The 16,815-nt window shown below is 63.7% G+C and overlaps 2 protein-coding genes across 4 annotated transcripts; both read left to right on the forward strand.

Annotated features, from left to right (window-relative positions):
• Window positions 1–2,767: 2,767 nt before the first annotated feature.
• On the forward strand, window positions 2,768–8,057 carry ENTPD2 (ectonucleoside triphosphate diphosphohydrolase 2). Of its 2 annotated transcripts, none has more exons than XM_055329430.1 (9): window positions 2,768–2,970; window positions 4,209–4,326; window positions 4,871–5,021; window positions 5,187–5,346; window positions 5,426–5,653; window positions 6,123–6,377; window positions 6,459–6,578; window positions 7,235–7,369; window positions 7,454–8,057. In XM_055329430.1, the coding sequence occupies exons 1-9, from the start codon at window positions 2,854–2,856 to the stop codon at window positions 7,655–7,657; spliced, it is 1,488 nt and encodes a 495-aa protein (XP_055185405.1). In that variant the 5' UTR covers window positions 2,768–2,853; the 3' UTR covers window positions 7,658–8,057. The 2 variants fall into 2 exon arrangements, with proteins under 2 accessions (XP_055185405.1, XP_055185409.1); XM_055329434.1 differs by having other exon boundaries at window positions 5,504–5,653.
• Window positions 8,058–9,546: 1,489 nt separating this feature from the next.
• On the forward strand, window positions 9,547–15,439 carry NPDC1 (neural proliferation, differentiation and control 1). 2 transcript variants are annotated; one of them, XM_055329445.1, is made up of 9 exons: window positions 9,547–9,804; window positions 12,370–12,516; window positions 13,615–13,749; window positions 13,848–14,021; window positions 14,125–14,191; window positions 14,265–14,349; window positions 14,424–14,503; window positions 14,796–14,892; window positions 15,330–15,439. In XM_055329445.1, the coding sequence occupies exons 1-9, from the start codon at window positions 9,693–9,695 to the stop codon at window positions 15,339–15,341; spliced, it is 909 nt and encodes a 302-aa protein (XP_055185420.1). In that variant the 5' UTR covers window positions 9,547–9,692; the 3' UTR covers window positions 15,342–15,439. The 2 variants fall into 2 exon arrangements, with proteins under 2 accessions (XP_055185420.1, XP_055185415.1); XM_055329440.1 differs by lacking the exon at window positions 15,330–15,439 and adding an exon at window positions 15,051–15,214 and having other exon boundaries at window positions 9,549–9,804.
• Window positions 15,440–16,815: the final 1,376 nt, after the last annotated feature.

Consider the following 16,815-nt stretch of genomic DNA (forward strand, 5'->3'; position numbering starts at 1 on the left):
GCCAGGGCATGCAGATGCCTATGGACCATTCTCCATTATTCCCAATAAACCAATTTTTGCTGGCAAAATCCTTTTTTTTTTAAGATTGTATTTATTTATTCATGAGAGATACACAGAGAGAGGCAGAGACACAGGTAGAGGGAGAAGCAGGCTCCCTGTGGGGAGCCCGATACGGAAATCGATCCCAGGACCCCAGGATCACACCCTGAGCCAAAGGCAGATGCTCAACCACTGAGTGGCTCAGGAGCCCTAGGCTGTCTTTTTTTTTTTTTTTTTAAGATTTTATTTATTTATTCATGAGAGACACAGAGAGAAAGAGAGAGGCAGAGACACAGGCAGAGGGTAGGAGCAGGCTCCACGCAGGAAGCCTGATGTGGGACTCGATCCTGGGACTACAGGATCACGCCCTGGCCAAAGGCAGGCGCTAAACCGCTGACCATCCAGGGATTCCCTAGGCTGTCTTATTTTTAAGGTCAACAGAGTGAAGGCCTTTACGGGTTAAGATGTTTCAGGCGCAAGATGCTATGGCTCCCATTGAGAGTGAGGTAGACTTAGCCCATATCCCAGCGAATGCCCCCCACCTGGGTGGTCTGGCTCCTATGGGGGAGGAGGCACTGAGGACCTCCCTTCCCGCACCTCCCTGCAAGTGGTTCCTCTGCCAGGATCCAGGGCCAAGCCATGTGCCACACATCTGGAGGCCTCCTAACCCCAGTCACCCCTGGGGTTCCTGGAGGACCCTTCTACACAGAAACTCTCCTCTCGTGTGCCTCCCCCCCCCCCCACCTTCCACTCCTGGAAAGAAGGGTGTCTCTGCACCAAGGAAGGATATTGCCCCCCCTTCTGTCTCTGAGAGAAGGCACTCCCAGGCTTTGCCCTGGCTGTTCCCTGTTCCCTGCCTTCCCTCTCTTCTGGGACTAATCTGGGCCCTGGGCCACGTGTCCAGGCCTCTGCGTCCAGGCCTCTGCTACCCTGGCCCCATCCTCTGGTGGCTGGTGCGTCCTGTCCAAGGACCAACCAGAACATCTGGGAGGCCCTGCTTGGGCTTAGTGGGATGCGGCATGGGGGCGGGAGCCACACGGGTGGGCGGGCCTGCAGGCAGCCCTCTGCCCTCTCTCGCACTGGGCTCCCTTTGGGCCATGTTCATTTGTTTGTCTCTTTCTTTTCAAGCTCATCTGTAGGCCTCTCCCTCCTCTGAACTTTGCCCAAGGAAGAAAGGCCTAGAAGGAGGGGGAGGGGTGCTGGCGAACCGGGCCTGGAGCCCTGTGCTGGCCACACCCAGAGACTCTGCTGGGGCCCTGCCAGCTAGGGCTGTGAGGAGGCTGAGCCATCTCTGGTGCTCCCACCCTTTCTGCTGTTGGGGTCCAAAGCGGAAAGAAAGGCCTCTTTGCTGGGCCTGTGACACCAGACCCTCAGCCTGGACAGCCTCCCAGCCCAATTGTCTCTGCCGGTTCCAGCCAGCCAGAGTGCTGCCCAGACCCTGCCCCCACCAAAGGCCACCCTCTTGGCCCCCCACCTCCCTGCCCCCAGTCCCTGGCCCTCCTGGGTGGGTTTACCACATGGTTCCCTGCTGTTACACGGCCCCAGGGATGCTTGGTTGCTGGAATTCCTCTTTTGCCCAGGGCACGAAGTGGGGGTGGCCCCTGGCCAGGAAAAGGAGAGATGCTTGGCCAGGCTGGCACACAGGGTGCGTGGGGAGTCAAAGCATAGAGGCCAGACATTTTCTGAGATCAAGGGCAGAGCTGAGGTCTGGGGCTGGCCGAGTACTCACCTTGGCCATCCCAGATGGCATCCAGGGACCTGTGAGCTGCCGACCAGCTCTGGGGCACCTTCTCCCTTTCCTCCTTGATCTGTGCACAGGAGACCATCCTCCTGCTCCCCTCACCCCCGACTCCCCAGCCCAGGCTCCAGGCACCCTCCTCCCCAGGTGAAGGGAGAATCAAGGATGGGCCAGGCTCTGAGCCAGGAGGCAGGGCCTGCTCCACACGACCTGGGGTTTTCTTTTTTCAGCTCGGTGTGACTGTGGCCATCTTGCCCCTTTCTCTACCTGCATCCTCACCTGTCACCTTGGGACCAGGGGTGTGTAAGGTAGTTCTGGCATCGTGCTGTTTGGCTGCTCAGCTCTGAGCTCCCAGCACCCCCCAGGTTGAAGGGTAGGCCCTACCAGGATGAGCTTGGTGTCCCCAGGGTCTGACCCTACACTTGCAGCAACCTGCCATGCAGCCTAGGGCTGGGTGTGCACCACTGACCGGCTGGCCCTTTACTGCTTTGAGGGTATGGCAGGGACCCCACGTGGTACCTGTCACTAGCAGTGCCTCCTTCTTTCAGGACCAGGCCAGGGAAAAGCTGGCCACTCCAGCCACCTGGTCCTCTGAACAAGGCTGTCTAGGGGCCAGAGCAGCCCATCCTTCCACGTAGGCCTCCTGCCAATGAGCCCAAGGACTCCCCTGTACAGGGCTGGGGCTCCCTAGCTACCTCTGCCCCAGGGATGCCCGCGTGTCCACAGCCCCGGGTGGCCAGCGCTAGCGGCAGGGGGACAGGGCCGGGGGTATGAGGCTCCCGGCGGCGGCCGGGGCGGCCAGGAAGAAAGAGGGTGGGCGCCCGGAAGGGCGCGCGGGAGTGGGTGGGGAGGATGGGATCTACCGCAGCTTCTCTCCCCTGCGGTGCTGGCCCGGAGGTCGCCGGGCGGGCGGGCGGGCGGGCAGCCCTGGGCGGTCCCGGGCGGCCAGTGGGCGTGGCCAGCCGTGGACCGTGCCCGTCCGCGCTCCGCCCCAGCGCCTACCCGGCCCGCGCCCGGCCACGGCCTCCAGCGCCCCGCAGCCGCTCGGCCGCCGCCTCGTCCGCCCGCGCCGGCCCATGGCGGGGAAGGTGCTGTCGCTGCTGCCGCCGTTGCTACTGGCTGCGGCCGGCCTCGCCGGGCTCCTGCTGCTGTGCGTCCGCACCCGCGACGTCCGGGAGCCGCCCGCCCTCAAGGTGCGTGGGCCGGCAGCGGGCGGGGTCGCGGCCCCCGGAGGCTCGGAGCCCAGCGGGGCCAGGCTGCGCCGGCGTGGCAGCCCGACGTCCACCCGGGCCCGGGAACCCCCCCTCCCCCGCTCCCGCCCCGCTCCCCGTGGCCGCAGCGGAGCCCGCGCGGGCGGGGCGGGAGGTGGGGGCTGCCTCTCAGCTCCTCAGATACAGCCCCGGGTGCCCCAGGCTGTGGCTGGACCAGGGTCCCCCGCCCCGCGCGCTCCAGGGACGCATCTGCTCCAGGCTCCAGACGAGGTGCCACAGGCGTGGGGGCCCAGGGACCCCTCCCCCCCCCTCCTGGAAGTCCTGACAGTGGCAGGGTGCCCTTTGAGCCACCAGGCAGGGTGCCTCAGGCTGCTCCTAAAGGAGTTGGAGTTGGGGAGGCCCAGGCGGGTCTCCAGGAGTCCCACGGCTCCCTTGACCTCTTACTGGACTTGTGTGAAGGGGCATGGGCATGTGGGAGCTCTAAGCTCCAGGAGCCCAGGATAGGAGGTTGCAGGCATGGGTGCCCTGCAGCCAAGGGGAGGACTAGGGGGCTGGGGCTGGTGGGGCCTGACCAGCTGATGCTGCAGTCCCCAGGGTGGGGAAGAAGGCGGGAGTGGCCTGTTTCCGGGCTCAGGAGGGCATGTTCTCCAGGGGGTTCTCACTGTTGGGATCCCGGCCCTTCTTGCAATCACAGGGAAGGCCCATGTGGCCCCTCAGCTGGGCAGGACCCAGCTCTCACTGGTGCTGCCTTTGAGGCTCAGGGAGGGGGTGTCTCTAGGGCCCCCTGAGGTTGGGCTCAGGTCAGAGACGTGGGGACAGAAAGGAGGAAGAAAGAGTTGGGTGGAGGGGGTTCCTGCAGCTGGGGTTCTCTTTCAGAACCTGGGGACCTCACATCCTCGGGACAGGGTTCCAAGGGTGGTCCCAAGACCCTTCTGACCCTGACAGAACCCCTCAGCCTGCCCTTGCCAGGAAGGTTCCTGCAGTCAGAAGAGGAAAGGCTGCTGGCCATTGACCTGGTCCCTATTCTCTCCCCACCCAAACTGTGTTTCTTTGCTTGTCCCTGCCGCCTGAGCCCCAGTACTTCATTCTGGGGTTCCAACCTTGCCACGGGGTGGGGTGGGGTGGGGTAGAGAGCTGAGGGGAGCCAAAGGACATGGCCTCAGGCCCCGGACCCCACCTCCATGGCTGACCCCCGCTCCCCCTCCCCTCCCCTCCCCCAGTATGGCATTGTCCTGGACGCTGGCTCTTCTCACACATCCATGTTCATCTACAAGTGGCCTGCAGACAAAGAGAATGACACAGGCATCGTGGGCCAGCACAGCTCCTGTGAGGTGCACGGTAAGATCCCCTGAGCACTGGGCACCCCTCATCGTAGGGGCTCCAGGGCCCTCCCTGCCTTAGCCTCCAAGGTCATGATGCCCCCTTTGCTTGATGCCACTGGGGACTGCTCCAGGAGGGAGCTGCAGGAGCTTCCAAAAGAGAGGCTGAAAACAAAACAAAACAAAACAAAACAAAACAAAACAAAACAAAACAAAACAAAAGAGAGAGAGGCTGAGGGCAGTTCATTCTAGAAAGTAAGCCCCAGGTGGTGACTGGGCGACATGGGCCTTTCTCAGCCCAAGACTGGCACGCCCAGGAAAGCCCTTTAGGAGGCTAAGCTGTATTGACAATGCCTAGTGCTTTATCCTGGCACCTGTGTGCACACCCAGGGGCAGGCAGCAGCCTCAGGGACTGGGTGGCCCACAGGCAGGTGGGTCTCTTTGTCTCTGAGGGCTTGAGCTGGGAAGGTGTGTCTAAGCTGCCACCTGGTTCGGGAGACTCCTGGCCCATGGCTTACCCAGGGGCTGCTGTCAGGCTGGGGCTGATTTCCATCTCCCTCTAGGAGGGGGCATCTCCAGCTACGCAGACAACCCTTCCAGGGCTGGCCAGAGCCTGGTTGAATGCTTGGACCAGGCACTTCAGGAGGTTCCCAGAGAAAGACATGTGGGCACGCCCCTCTACCTGGGAGCCACAGCAGGCATGCGCCTGCTCAAGTGAGTGTGCCCGCCCCCTGACCTGCCCGACTTCTACAAGAGCCTCAGCACAGGGTGGCCCCCCGCACACCCTCAGCAGTGGCCTTGGGCAGGCACGATGCCGCCCAGCCGCAGGACCTTGGCTACTTGGGGAGGACGCCCCTCAGAGTCCTCCCTGTGTTCCAGACTGACCAGTCCAGAGGCCTCGGCCAATGTGCTTGCGGCTGTGACCCAGACGCTGACCCAGTATCCCTTTGATTTCCGTGGCGCCCACATCCTCTCGGGCCAGGACGAGGGTGTGTTTGGTTGGGTGACCGCCAACTACCTGCTGGAGAACTTCATCAAGGTGGGCCTGCTGGCCAGCCCAGTGAGCCAGGGGGCGCGCGGCCCAACCACTGGCTGACTCCAACCTCCACTCCCCACAGTATGGCTGGGTGGGCCAGTGGTTCCGGCCAAGGAAGGGGACTCTGGGGGCCATGGACCTGGGGGGCGCCTCCACTCAGATCACCTTCGAGATGGCCGGCCCAGCTGAGGATCCCACCAATGAGGTCCAGCTCCGGCTCTACGGCCAGCACTACCGTGTCTACACCCACAGCTTCCTCTGCTATGGCCGTGACCAGGTCCTCCTGAGGCTGCTGGCTGGTGCACTACAGGTGCCTCACCACCCCTGGCCCACCTGCTCCCACTGTGCCCTCCTTGGGGGAGAGGGGTGAGAAGGGATGGGAGGAGCCAAGAGTCCAGAGTGGAGCCTGGACTAAGGATGGCCACTCTGGGAACCAAAGCTGGGCTTTACTCACCTGGCAGGACAGATGCACAAGGATCTTGCACACACAAAAGCCACGTGGTGGGGGTGGGTCTAGTGAGTGCCTGGCTAGGGGGAAAGGAGGCCCAGGGCCAGGCATCCAGAGGCCAGGGGTGCCTGGCCGGGGGGGTGGGTTTTGTCCATCAGACGATGGGGAGCTGCGGACTGCCCCTGAGCACAGAAGTGATGCCGCCAAAGTGGGACTTATGGGAGATTCCTCAGGCGGGTCCTCTGGGGGACTCTTAGGTGTCCTGGGCTGGGGGGTGGCAGCAGTGCTTGGTGTAGGGGTGATGCCTCACACACCCCTGCGTTCCCCCCAGACCTATGGCTTCCACCCTTGCTGGCCGAGGGGCTATTCGAGCCAAGTGCTCCTTCAAGACGTGTATGAGTCTCCGTGCACTGCACACCAGCGGCCCCAGACCTTCACTGGCAGTACCAGGGTCAACTTGTCGGGGACCAGCGACCCTGCCCTCTGCCGTGACCTCATCTTGGAGCTCTTCAATTTCTCCTCCTGCCACTTCTCCCAATGCTCCTTCAATGGCATATTCCAGCCCCCTGTGGCTGGGAACTTCATCGTGAGTGAGGGTCTGGGGCTGGGGGCGGGTGCCCTGTTGTGGGTGGGGTCTGTCCTAGGTATGGCTGTCCCCTCCTCTCAGGCCTTCTCTGCCTTCTTCTACACTGTGGACTTCCTGAGGACCGTGATGGGGCTGCCTGTGGAGACCCTGCAGCAGCTAGAAGTTGCGGTTGTCACCATCTGCAACCAGACATGGAGTGAGGTAAGCCCTACCCGTGCCCTGCTGGGGCTGTGCCAAGGGGCCTGGACAGCATTGGGCTGCCCTGAGGCCCAGAACCTAGATTGGGAGGACAGAGGGAAGAGCAAAGGCCCTACGGCAGCAGGGCGCATGGGATGAAGTGGGGTGAATAGGAATAGCAGAGCTTAGGGGCAGGGGAGTGAGGCTTTGAAGACAACTTGCAGGTTTCTGGCTTCTGCCGCTATAGTTAGACACCTGCCAAGTAAGAGAAGCGGTGTTTTCACAGGTGGAGCATGGGGTGCCTGCCAAACCTTGCGAGAAACACTGTCTCAGGGCTCTGGTGGTGGCAAAGGCCCATCCTGTCTTCTCCAAGTCTAGTCTCAGGCAGACGTGGGGGGGTGGAGAGGTGGGGGGCAAAAGGTCTGGTGCTTCTGTGCCCCTGACCTCACACACGGTTGTTGCTGGCCTGCTGCTTCCTGGGTGGCTGTCCCTGGGGTCTCCTTGAGGTCCACCTCCAAGGCAGGGGTGCCCACTGCCATCGGCAGTCACACTGCTGGTCCTGGAGGGAAATTCCACCAGGGGCTGGCCTCTGGGGGACTATGCTGGGGTAGGGTCACCTGTCCTCTGGGCTGAGACCTCCCAGTGGTCACTGGCCCAACAATGTTCCCTTCATGTCCCAGCTGCAAGCCCGGGTCCCCGGGGAGCAGGCCCGCCTGCCTGACTACTGCGCGGTGGCCACATTCGTGCAGCAGCTGCTGAGCCAGGGCTATGGCTTCCAGGAGCATGCCTTCCATGGGGTAACCTTCCAGAAGAAGGTGGGAGCCTGTGGTCGGCAGGGCACAGAGGGGCGGGGCCTTTGGGGCTGTATGGAGTAGCTGAGGCCTGCGGGTCGCCCACAGGCTGGGGATACCACGGTGGGCTGGGCGCTTGGCTACATGCTGAACCTGACCAACCTGATCCCCGCCGAGCCACCGGGAATGCGCAAGGGCACAGACCTCAGCGCCTGGGTGGCCCTGGTCCTGCTCTGCGCTGCCATCCTGCTGGCTGCTGCTGTCCTGCTGCTGCGTCGGGTGCGCGCTGCCAAGTTGTCCAGTACCATCTAGGGCCACGCTGGTGGCTCTGGCCTGTTGCCGCTCCACTCCTACCCCCGGTGCCCTCACCATACTCCACACACCCGCAGCACCTCTGCCCCCCAGTGCCACCCCCACTGAGCCAGGGATGCTGGCGTGCAGCCCACAGGGGCCCAAGTGGGTGAACAGCAGTGAATCTAGGCCTGGCCAGCTCCCTGCAGCCTCCTCAAGCCTGCCCGGTCTCCTGCACCCCCTTTCTGGCACCCAGGACCCAGACACCCCGCAGCCCTCAGCCTACAACCTCAGCGAGTTAGGCCCTGGGAGCCCCCACACCCTCCGGGGTCTGCGTCTGCAGGAGGAGAATGGTCAGGCCCACGCTCTGGGAACACAGCGCCTACCTGTGAACATTTTATAATAAAAACTTTCTAGAGCAGCAGAGAACATTCATAGGGTGGGGCGCCCGAGCCACTGCCTGTCCTCCCTCCCCACAGCTGAGCTGGCCAGGACGAGCCCCGGCTAGTCCTAAGGGTGGCCCCAGGCTCTTCCTCCTTCCTTCCTCTCTGGGCCCAGACATGGATCGATGAAGATCCTGCTCTCCTCCATGGCTGGCCCAAGAGTCCCAGAGTCTCTTGAGTCTTCTCTGGCCAGCAGGGCCCTGCAGCCCCTCCAGATCGGCATCAGTGACCCAACCAAGACTGGCAACTGGGCCCTGGCCTAGAGCTGGCCTGGGGGTGAGGGCAGAGAGTGGACAGATGGTGGAAGTGAGGGTCCTGGGCAGGGCAGCTGTCTAGAGCAGTCTGCTGGAAGGGACTGGGGGACAGGGCAGGCCCTTGGCAGGAAGTGGTGCTGGGGGGCTGCTGAGATGAGGACCAGGGGGGTGCAGGGCCCCTTGCTCAGAGAAGAACAGTGAGAGGAGCCAGCGTAAAGCCCAGGTGCCCTGACACTGAGGCACAGCTCCCTCCTGCCTCGGTATGGCCTTCTGCATCTCCAAGACATGCCAGTTTCCTCCACCTGCTGCTCCCGCAGCCTCCTCCCCAAGCACTGGTTTCCTGCGCGAGAAGGCACGGTTTTACTCTGTCTTCCTGCTCCTCAGCCATTCTAGAAAGTGAGCACAGACACGATGGACAGCACCCTGAGGGGACAATGGCTGTGCTAGCTTCACTCACACATCTCCACCTTCTGCGAGGTTTCCAGCCATCCACAACCCTGAGGGCAGCCGGCCCTGTCTTCGGGGCTCTGAGGGGAAGCCTGGGGTGTGAGGTGAGGCAGAGGGAGGCTTCCCAGGTGGAATGCGTGGGTGTGCTCTCTGGAGCAACAGGTACAGTGCAAGGGGGTGCATCCATAGGTGCCTGTGGTCCTGAGGCCTCCCGGAGCTGAAGGCTGTCACCCAGGGACCGTGGACAGCTCCCAGCCGTCCCTCACCAGCCGCTCCAGGTCACTCTTGCCCCCTGGTGGCCTCCCTGAGCGCAGCCGCCCCATTCCAACCTTAGTGTTCACCAGCACCGGCCTCGTTCCAGGCGTGTGTTTGCCTTTACCAGGTGTCTCTGAGCGCCCAGGTGCGTCTTTGGACGCAGCTGTCCATCAGTGTGTGCCAGGTATCCCCGTGCTCCTGGGGCTAGCGCCTCCAGGCCCGGGACAGGTCCCCTGCTCCAAGCGGGGTGGTGGCTGCGTGGAAACTGGCGACAGAGTGGGGACCCGAGGGAAGTGTGTCCCGGGGAGGCCCACCCAAGCCTAGCCGGGCCTGAGGAGAACAGAGGTCCCCAGCCACAGAGGCCGCAGAAGTCCAGGCGCCCGGAGGCCTGGAGCGCTGGGGAGGAGGGGGGAGGGGGCGCAACCTGGAGACGCCGGCCCGCCCCCTCAGGTGGAGCGCGCAGGCGCAGTCCCTGAGAGCCTCCCGCCGCCGCGCTGGATCCCGGATCCTCTGCCGCAGCGTCAGCGCCGCCGCCTCCTTTCCTTCTCCGCCTCCACCGCCGCCCCCTCCGCCGCCGCCTCCCGGACGCGGCGCCCGCCGCCCGCGCCGAGCCCCGGGCCGCGCGGTGCCATGCTGCCCCGGCGGCGGCGCTGAAGGATGGCGACACCCGTCCCTCCGCCCTCCCCGCGACACCTGCGGCTGCTGCGGCTGCTGCTCTGCGGCCTCGTCCTCGGCGCGGCCCTGCGCGGGGCCTCCGCCGGCCGCCCGGGTGAGCGAGAGCGGCCTGGGATCGCGGAGCTGCGCGGCGCCCTCGCCCTGCCCGCCGCCGCCCTCGCCGCGGGCCCCGCCTCGCCCGAGAGGCGGTAAACAGGCTTGGCCCGGAGGGCGCGGCGCCCCGGCCGCCGAAGGGCTCCGCTCGCTCCACGGGCCTTCTCTGGGGCTCCTGGCGGCGACCCTGAAGTTCACGCTCGTCCTGTCTTTGTCTCCGGGTCCGTGGGCCGGTGCTGTGTCTGTGTCTGAGGACGGATCCGTCCGGGTGGGCCCGCCGCCCGCTGCCTGTCCGCGCGTCCGTGCGTGTGCACTTCCCGGGCTCTGTGGGCGCCGGCGAGGCCCCAGGGGTCTGGAGGCCTCGCTGCTAGCGCCTGTCCTGGGGTCGGGGTCGCGGTGCTGGGCTGCCTGGCCCCAGGCCTCAGGTGGTGTTGGGCACGAACCTTGCTTTGCTGCCATTGGTGGGGGTGGGGGTGGGGGCTGAATTGTCCCAGGCTTAGGGGCTTGTTCGGGCTCCAGTGGGGGCAGGAGGTAATGCCCTGGGGGGCCCTCTTGGTGGTAGGGCAGAGCTTGAGAAGCCCACAGACCTGGGAGACCCTCCCTGCTTCCCAGATGGGCCCCAGGGCTCCAGGTGGGAAGGTCTGCAGGAACCCAGGATGGAAAACGCATCCCAGCCCAGGGCCGAACTGGGAGACTGTGCTCATGCATTCACTCACTACTGGCTATGTTTAGCCCATTTTACAGATGGGGAAACTGAGGTACAAAGAAGTTATGTGGCCTAGCTGGGATGGCAGCCTGGGCCTTGTGGTTCTGTGTGCGTGGCCTCTAGAGGCCACATCAGGGCAGGCTTCCTCCTGGGCTTAGCACCCGTGGACAGGAAGCCGGAGAGCGGGAGAGTGGGGCTGGCCAGCAATAATGAAGGCTGCTTGCAGAGAACCTGGCTCTAGGGCATGCAGGGTGGGGCCTCCTGAGGAAATGGAGTGTAGCCTGTGTGCTAAGCCCCTGGGGTGGGCTGGTGACATCCCAGCTGCTCCCAGATGCAGGGTGTGGTGCTGCCACCCTCCACCTGCCGCTATTCCGGAGATCTCTTCCTGCACGCCCGGGCTGGAGGGGAGACTTCCTCAGCATTAGCTGGGTGGCAGCCCTGTCTTCCTAGGCTGGGGAACCGGGAATGTCTGGAGGCCTCTAGAACCCAGACCCTGGAAGCAGCTTTGTGCTTGAGGCCTCTACCCTTGGCCTGGGCACTCTGCGGTCTCAGCACCAGGAGAGGGACTGTCTGGCTCCCCAGGCACCGAACTGGTGGGTGGGGTCCAGAGTGATGTGCTGGCACAGGCTTAACGTTTAACCAGCCTACGCCCCAGGCTGGCTCTCTGATACTGGTGCCTGCTGACCCAGGTGGTATAGGGTGGGGGTCCCCTGGATGGGAGTCTGCCTGCTGCAAGGGCTGCTGGAATGCCCTACCTTCAGAGAGGAGGCTGGGAGTGTCAGCTTACCAAGTCAGGCCAGCCAAGGTCTGGAGAAGGACAGAGCCCAGCACTCCTTGATCCTACACGTACCTTGGGCCCCAGTGGCCCTCCTGCCATGGGGGGTGGGGGCTAGGCCCAGAGGAGTAGTCTGGTTCTCCAGATATACCCCATCCCAGCCGCCTCAACCAGGATTGACAGTCCTGCTGGGTATCTCCCTGGGTCCTCTAGCTCTGCTGTCCCATAACTGGGGCCAGTGTACCAGGCCTTAGGGCATTCCCTAGCTTTGAGGCAACTTGCCTTCTGTGTCCCAGAAGGGAAACTGAGGGCTGGAGGGCTACTGCTTTCTGTCCCCCAGCATCAGGATGGGACCCATTGGCCATCTATACAGGACACCGTAGTTAGGGCCCAAAGTCCCAGGGACTCCCCAGTCCCTGGCAGTGTGACTGCGGGGGTGACCCTGGTCTGGCTTCTGTATCTCAGGCAAGTATGGCTTGCTGATCCCAATCTAGGTCTCCCCAACCCAGCTTCTCTGTGCTTCGGAGACAAGCCAGAGACCAGACACAGGGAGAGTGACCATCTTCCATCTATGCTTAGGGCTGTAGGCACTTGCAGGGCCCTCGGCTTCCAGCTCTGCCCTAGGACTGTGGGATGACACGATGGGACTTGTAGGGCAGCCCTGATGTGGTGAGAGAGGTGGGTGGCCCCACTTTCTAGGGCTCCCAGCCTGGGTAGAGCGGTTAGGGCTTGCTTGGGGCATGTTGAGACCAGAGGCAGGACCTAGAGGGCTGCCTGGCCCCCGGCTGGGAGAGCTACTGTTCCCCAGAGGGTAAGGGGCAGTTCCATCTAGGGCTGACTCAGGCCTGGAGGAAGAACTCTGGGGAGTGGGTGGGGCAGGAGAGTTCCGATAAGTGTTGGGAAGGCTTGTCTTCCTGGTCCTGATTTCTGGCTCTTGGGAGGAAGGGCCTGCCCAGAACAATGGCCGGAGCCAGGCCAGCCTGGGTCAACTGTGTGGGGGAGGGGGGCCAGGGCAGTACCGCCTCCATGCAGGGGCTGAGCTGACCAGGGCGGTGATCCAGCTCTGCCTTCTGCTTCCTTCCTAGATGCAGCTGCCTGTCCTGGGAGCCTGGACTGTGCCCTGAAGAGGCGGGCACGTTGCCCCCCAGGCGCGCATGTCTGTGGGCCCTGCCTTCAGCCCTTCCAAGAAGACCCACAAGGGCTCTGTGTGCCCAGGATGCGCCGGCCTGTGGGTATGGGAGAGAAGGGTGTCTTCCCCCCATCCCCTGCCCTCATACGTTTGCCACTCAGCCTCACCTCCTAGGTCCCCTGGGCTTCCTTGGGTACTGGAGACTCTTATGTCTCCAAGTGGCCTGGTGATCTTTCCAAATAGCACCAACTCAGAGCCTGGCATCAGGCTGAGGGTTGGGGCAGTTATTCCCTACCAGGGCAAGGGTGTCCAGTGTGAAATGCTGAGGTGATCCCAGAAGAGAAATCAGAGTTCCCCAATTGCTGCCTGGCCTCCTTGCCACATACGCTCTCTTTCTCCATGGCTCACTCATCCTGTGCACTCACCTGGCAATCTTGGCCCAGAATGCTGGACAGCCAGCCAGGTGCCAAATGACTTCAGGTGTGATGGGGCATTACAGAGGGATGCTGGGGGTGCTGAAGTCTGGTGGGGCAGGAGGACCTTCTTGGAGGAACACATTCCTGGCAGTGAGGGAGGCCGGGAATTGACGTGTGCAGGTCTGCTTCAGAAGGTGTCAGGTGCTCTGCTCCTTCCATGCTGTGCAGAGTATCTGTACTATGGGGCACATGGCCCGGATGGGGTGGAGGCCCAGCCACCAGCCCCGTCCCAACAGCTGCCCTCAGTTCCTACTGATTGACTGGTGTGTGTGTGTGTGTGTGTGTGTGTGTGCGTGTGTGTGTGCGTGTGTGCGCGCGTGTGCGCGCTCGCGCGCGCACAATGGGGCCTCTCCCCGTTCCTTGAAGAGTCACTGCCTATCTTGGTAGAGAAGCCATGGAGTGATGCATGGGTAGCAGGTAGGGTGGGGGCACCGCTTCCCTTCTCCTGGCCTCTGCACATTCCCCTAACACCTCCACTCCCTTGCTGCTGCCCCCACGTTCCTGGGAAAGCTGCTGCTCACAAAGACCGCTCTCAGCTGTCACCACACAGCAACTCAGGATGGCAGGGCTTGAGGCTACTCCCTGGTCCGATGGCCAGCACTGGTGCCTGGGCCTGAGGTCTGGCTCCTGGATGGGCTGCACCTGCTCTGAAGGGCCACCTGCAGCTGGTGTTGCCTGCGAGGGGCTGGGGGCCTCTCCACCTGATGGCCCTTCACCCTCTCCAGGGGAGAGCCTGCCCAGGCCCCGATTAGAAGATGAGATTGACTTCCTGGCCCAGGAGCTGGCCCATCAGGAGCCACAGCCCCCCGTGCTTGCTGCCCAGCCCCAGCCTGACAAGGGACAGCAGCACCTGGAGCCTGGTGAGACCCCCTCCAAGCCCCCGCCGCCCCACTTTGGGCCTCCCCACTCCTTTGACCCTGGGCTGGTCCTAGTGTTCTAACCTGCCTTCTCTCTGCAGCAGCCACCCTGGGGCTCTCAGAGCGCCGCCAGGGCCCCAACCTGGGCACCTCCTCTACTGGGGGAACCCCTGCACCCACACCCCACACCTCCTTGGGCCCCCCCGTGTCGTCAGTACCGGTGCACATTTCCCCCTTGGAGCCCCGGGGCGGGCACGGTGACGGACTCGTCCTCGGTAGGTCTGTAGGGCCGTAGGGCCGTAGGGCCGGCCGGTCGCGGTGGGCAGGAGGCAGCCCCGCCCCGAAGGCCGCCCTCCCTCACCGCGCCCCTCCCCGCAGTGCTCATCGTGGCGAGCTCGGTAGCCGGCGCGGCCGCCCTCGCCGTGGCCGCTCTGTGCTGGTGCAGGTGAGCGCGGGGGGCCGGGCGGGCCGGGGCGGCGGGCGGCGTCTCCGCGGCTCTCAGGCTCCACTCCCCGCAGGCTGCAGCGAGACATCCGCCTGACCCAGAAGGCCGACTACGCGGCCCCGCAGGCGCCCGGCTCCCCCGCCACGCCCGGGATCTCGGTGCGTCGCCCCGCCCCGCCCCGCCCTTCGGGCGCCCGCCGCCACGCCCTGACCCCCCTGCCGTCTCCCCGCAGCCTGGCGACCAGAGGCTAGCGCACAGCGCCGAGATGTACCACTACCAGCACCAGCGGCAGCAGATGCGGTGCCTCGAGCGGTGAGAGGCCGCACCCCGTCCGCCCCTCCCATACTGGCCGCCCCGCCCTCCTGCACCCGGCACCCCCACCTTCACCCGTGCTCTCAACACCCTCCCCAGCCCTTCCCTCCACCTGGCACCCCGCCCTGCTCCTGCACACTCCCCTACACTGGGCAGCACCCCGCCCCCGCCCCATCCCTGCACCGGCCATCCCCCCCTGCTCTGGGCCCAGGTGGGCAGAGCCCCTCTGATGGTCTGGGGCCCTGGCACCTGGAGGGGGTGGGAGGACCTAGCCATCCTGCCTCCTACCCAGGCATAAAGAGCCGCCCAAGGAGCTTGAGTCATTGTCCTCGGACGAGGAGAACGAAGATGGTGACTTCACCGTGTACGAGTGCCCGGGCCTGGCTCCAGTGAGTCCTGTGGCAGGAGTGGCTGGGTAGGGGGGTGGGGGGGAAGGGCTGGGGCAGGGGTTGGGGGAGTGGAGCCCAGCAGGGACTTAACCATCTCCTGGGATGGGGTCGTTCCCCGTGCGCCCCCACCCCTGCCCACCTGACCCCGGCCTTCACAGACCGGAGAGATGGAGGTCCGGAACCCGCTGTTCGACCACTCCTCGCTGTCTGCACCCCTGCCGCAGTGACCTGAAGGCTGCTGCTACCTTCTCCCGGACTGCATGGCCCACGGGCAGGGAGGGCAGGGCTCCGAGTGTCCCATTAAAGAGACCATGTTCTGACAGTGGGCGTGCTTGTGGCTGGGCCAGGGCACAGGGTGGGGTGGGGGTGGGGGCGGGAACCCCTTACTAAGGAGACTCAGCCCCCTTCTGTCAGGGACCTTCTCTTTCGTCTTGCAGCTGTCCTCTTGAGTCTGAACCCCCAGTGAGGGGCTGGGGAGAACTCTAGAGACCAGGCATGGATGAGGAATCCTGGAAACAAAACCAATTAAAATACGTTTCAAACCCGTCATGTTGGCATGCTAGAGACTGACCTCCATCCCATCATTTGGGGTGTGGTGCATGGACCCTGTAGGGGAGGTCTGGGCTTCCTCCTGCATGCCCAGAGATGGTGTCGGGGGGTGCATGTCTGTGCCCTGCTTCTGCTGGGAAGGACCTTCTCTCCCCCTGCTGGGGAAGAGACTTCATTTTTCTACCAACACAGATCACCCCTATCCTTTCCTCCTGTAGGCCTCTCCCCTACTGATACCTCTGTCTCAAGTAGGGAAGGGAGAAGTAAAGTATATGGCCAGGCTGGTCTGGTGTTGGTGTCACTCCTCCAAAGCTCCCATTCCACCTATGCTAAAAAGAGCAGGGCTGTGAGGGGAGTGGGGACCCACAGACACTTGGCTGTAGGCACCCAGACTCCATTTCTGCTATTGTCCACCTGGGCTAGAAGGCAGGAAGGAACAGGATGCAGGCTCTGAGTGTGGGTTTGTGCCAGGAACCACAGAGGCCCCTGGGTTCTTGCAGCATGTGTGTGGGGGGGTAGGGGGGCATGGCAGGCAGAGGGATCTGAGGGCCAGTGTGGGCCAGCTAAAGAGACAGGTGGTGGGGACCCCGAATGTCAGGAGCTGGGTCTTGGCCCACCCCTGCCACCCACCCTGGAGCAAGGAGGCTGCTGGAAGGAAGAGTGCCCTTCAGATGAAGGCGCAGAGCAGGGCGTTGCACTACAGGATCCAAGGTGCAGAGGCTGGGTGGGGAGGGATTTCTGGGGCCCAGGGAGCAGTGGGGCCTGCTGTGGATCCAGGGCAGGGATGGACATGTCTGCCACCTGAGGCTGGGAAGGGCACGGGTTGGATTCAGAAGCCCCATACTGGTTTCTGGGAATGGGTGTTCAGGGAATACTGAACTTCTGGCCCCTGGGTAGATGGGGGGGGGTAGGTCGGAAAGGGGAAAACGAGGCCCATTTGGGACAGGTGGGTTCCTAAGCAGAGATGGGGGGCTGCGCTGGGGAAATGGGTTTGCCCTAGCAGGGAGCGAGTGGCTTGTCCTAAAGCAAGATATCTTTAGGACCAGGGATCATCCACCCTGAATCCCGGGCTGTGGCCTTGGGCTGGCTCTCAGCTGGGAGCCTCAGTTTCCCTTTTGTGCAGCAGTGTGGGAGACAGCAGAAGGCAGAGGAGCTAGGAACATGTGGGAGGCGAGGGCAGGGTGCCAAGGATTGTGTATCCACTGGCACCTGCTCTGTGCCATCCGGAAGGCATCTATGGAGGACGTGGGGTGTGGAGCTGTTCAGCCTCACTCAAGACGACTCAGGCAGTCTGGCTGGCCGGCTGGCACCCACACGCCTAGGGCCAGGAGGTTCCCCTGACATCTGGGGTCTTGCCCACCTCCTGTGGAGTGA

Source organism: Nyctereutes procyonoides, unplaced genomic scaffold (genome assembly GCF_905146905.1).
Source record: "Nyctereutes procyonoides isolate TBG_1078 unplaced genomic scaffold, NYPRO_anot_genome, whole genome shotgun sequence".
In the NCBI taxonomy this organism is placed as follows: Eukaryota; Metazoa; Chordata; class Mammalia; order Carnivora; family Canidae; genus Nyctereutes; species Nyctereutes procyonoides.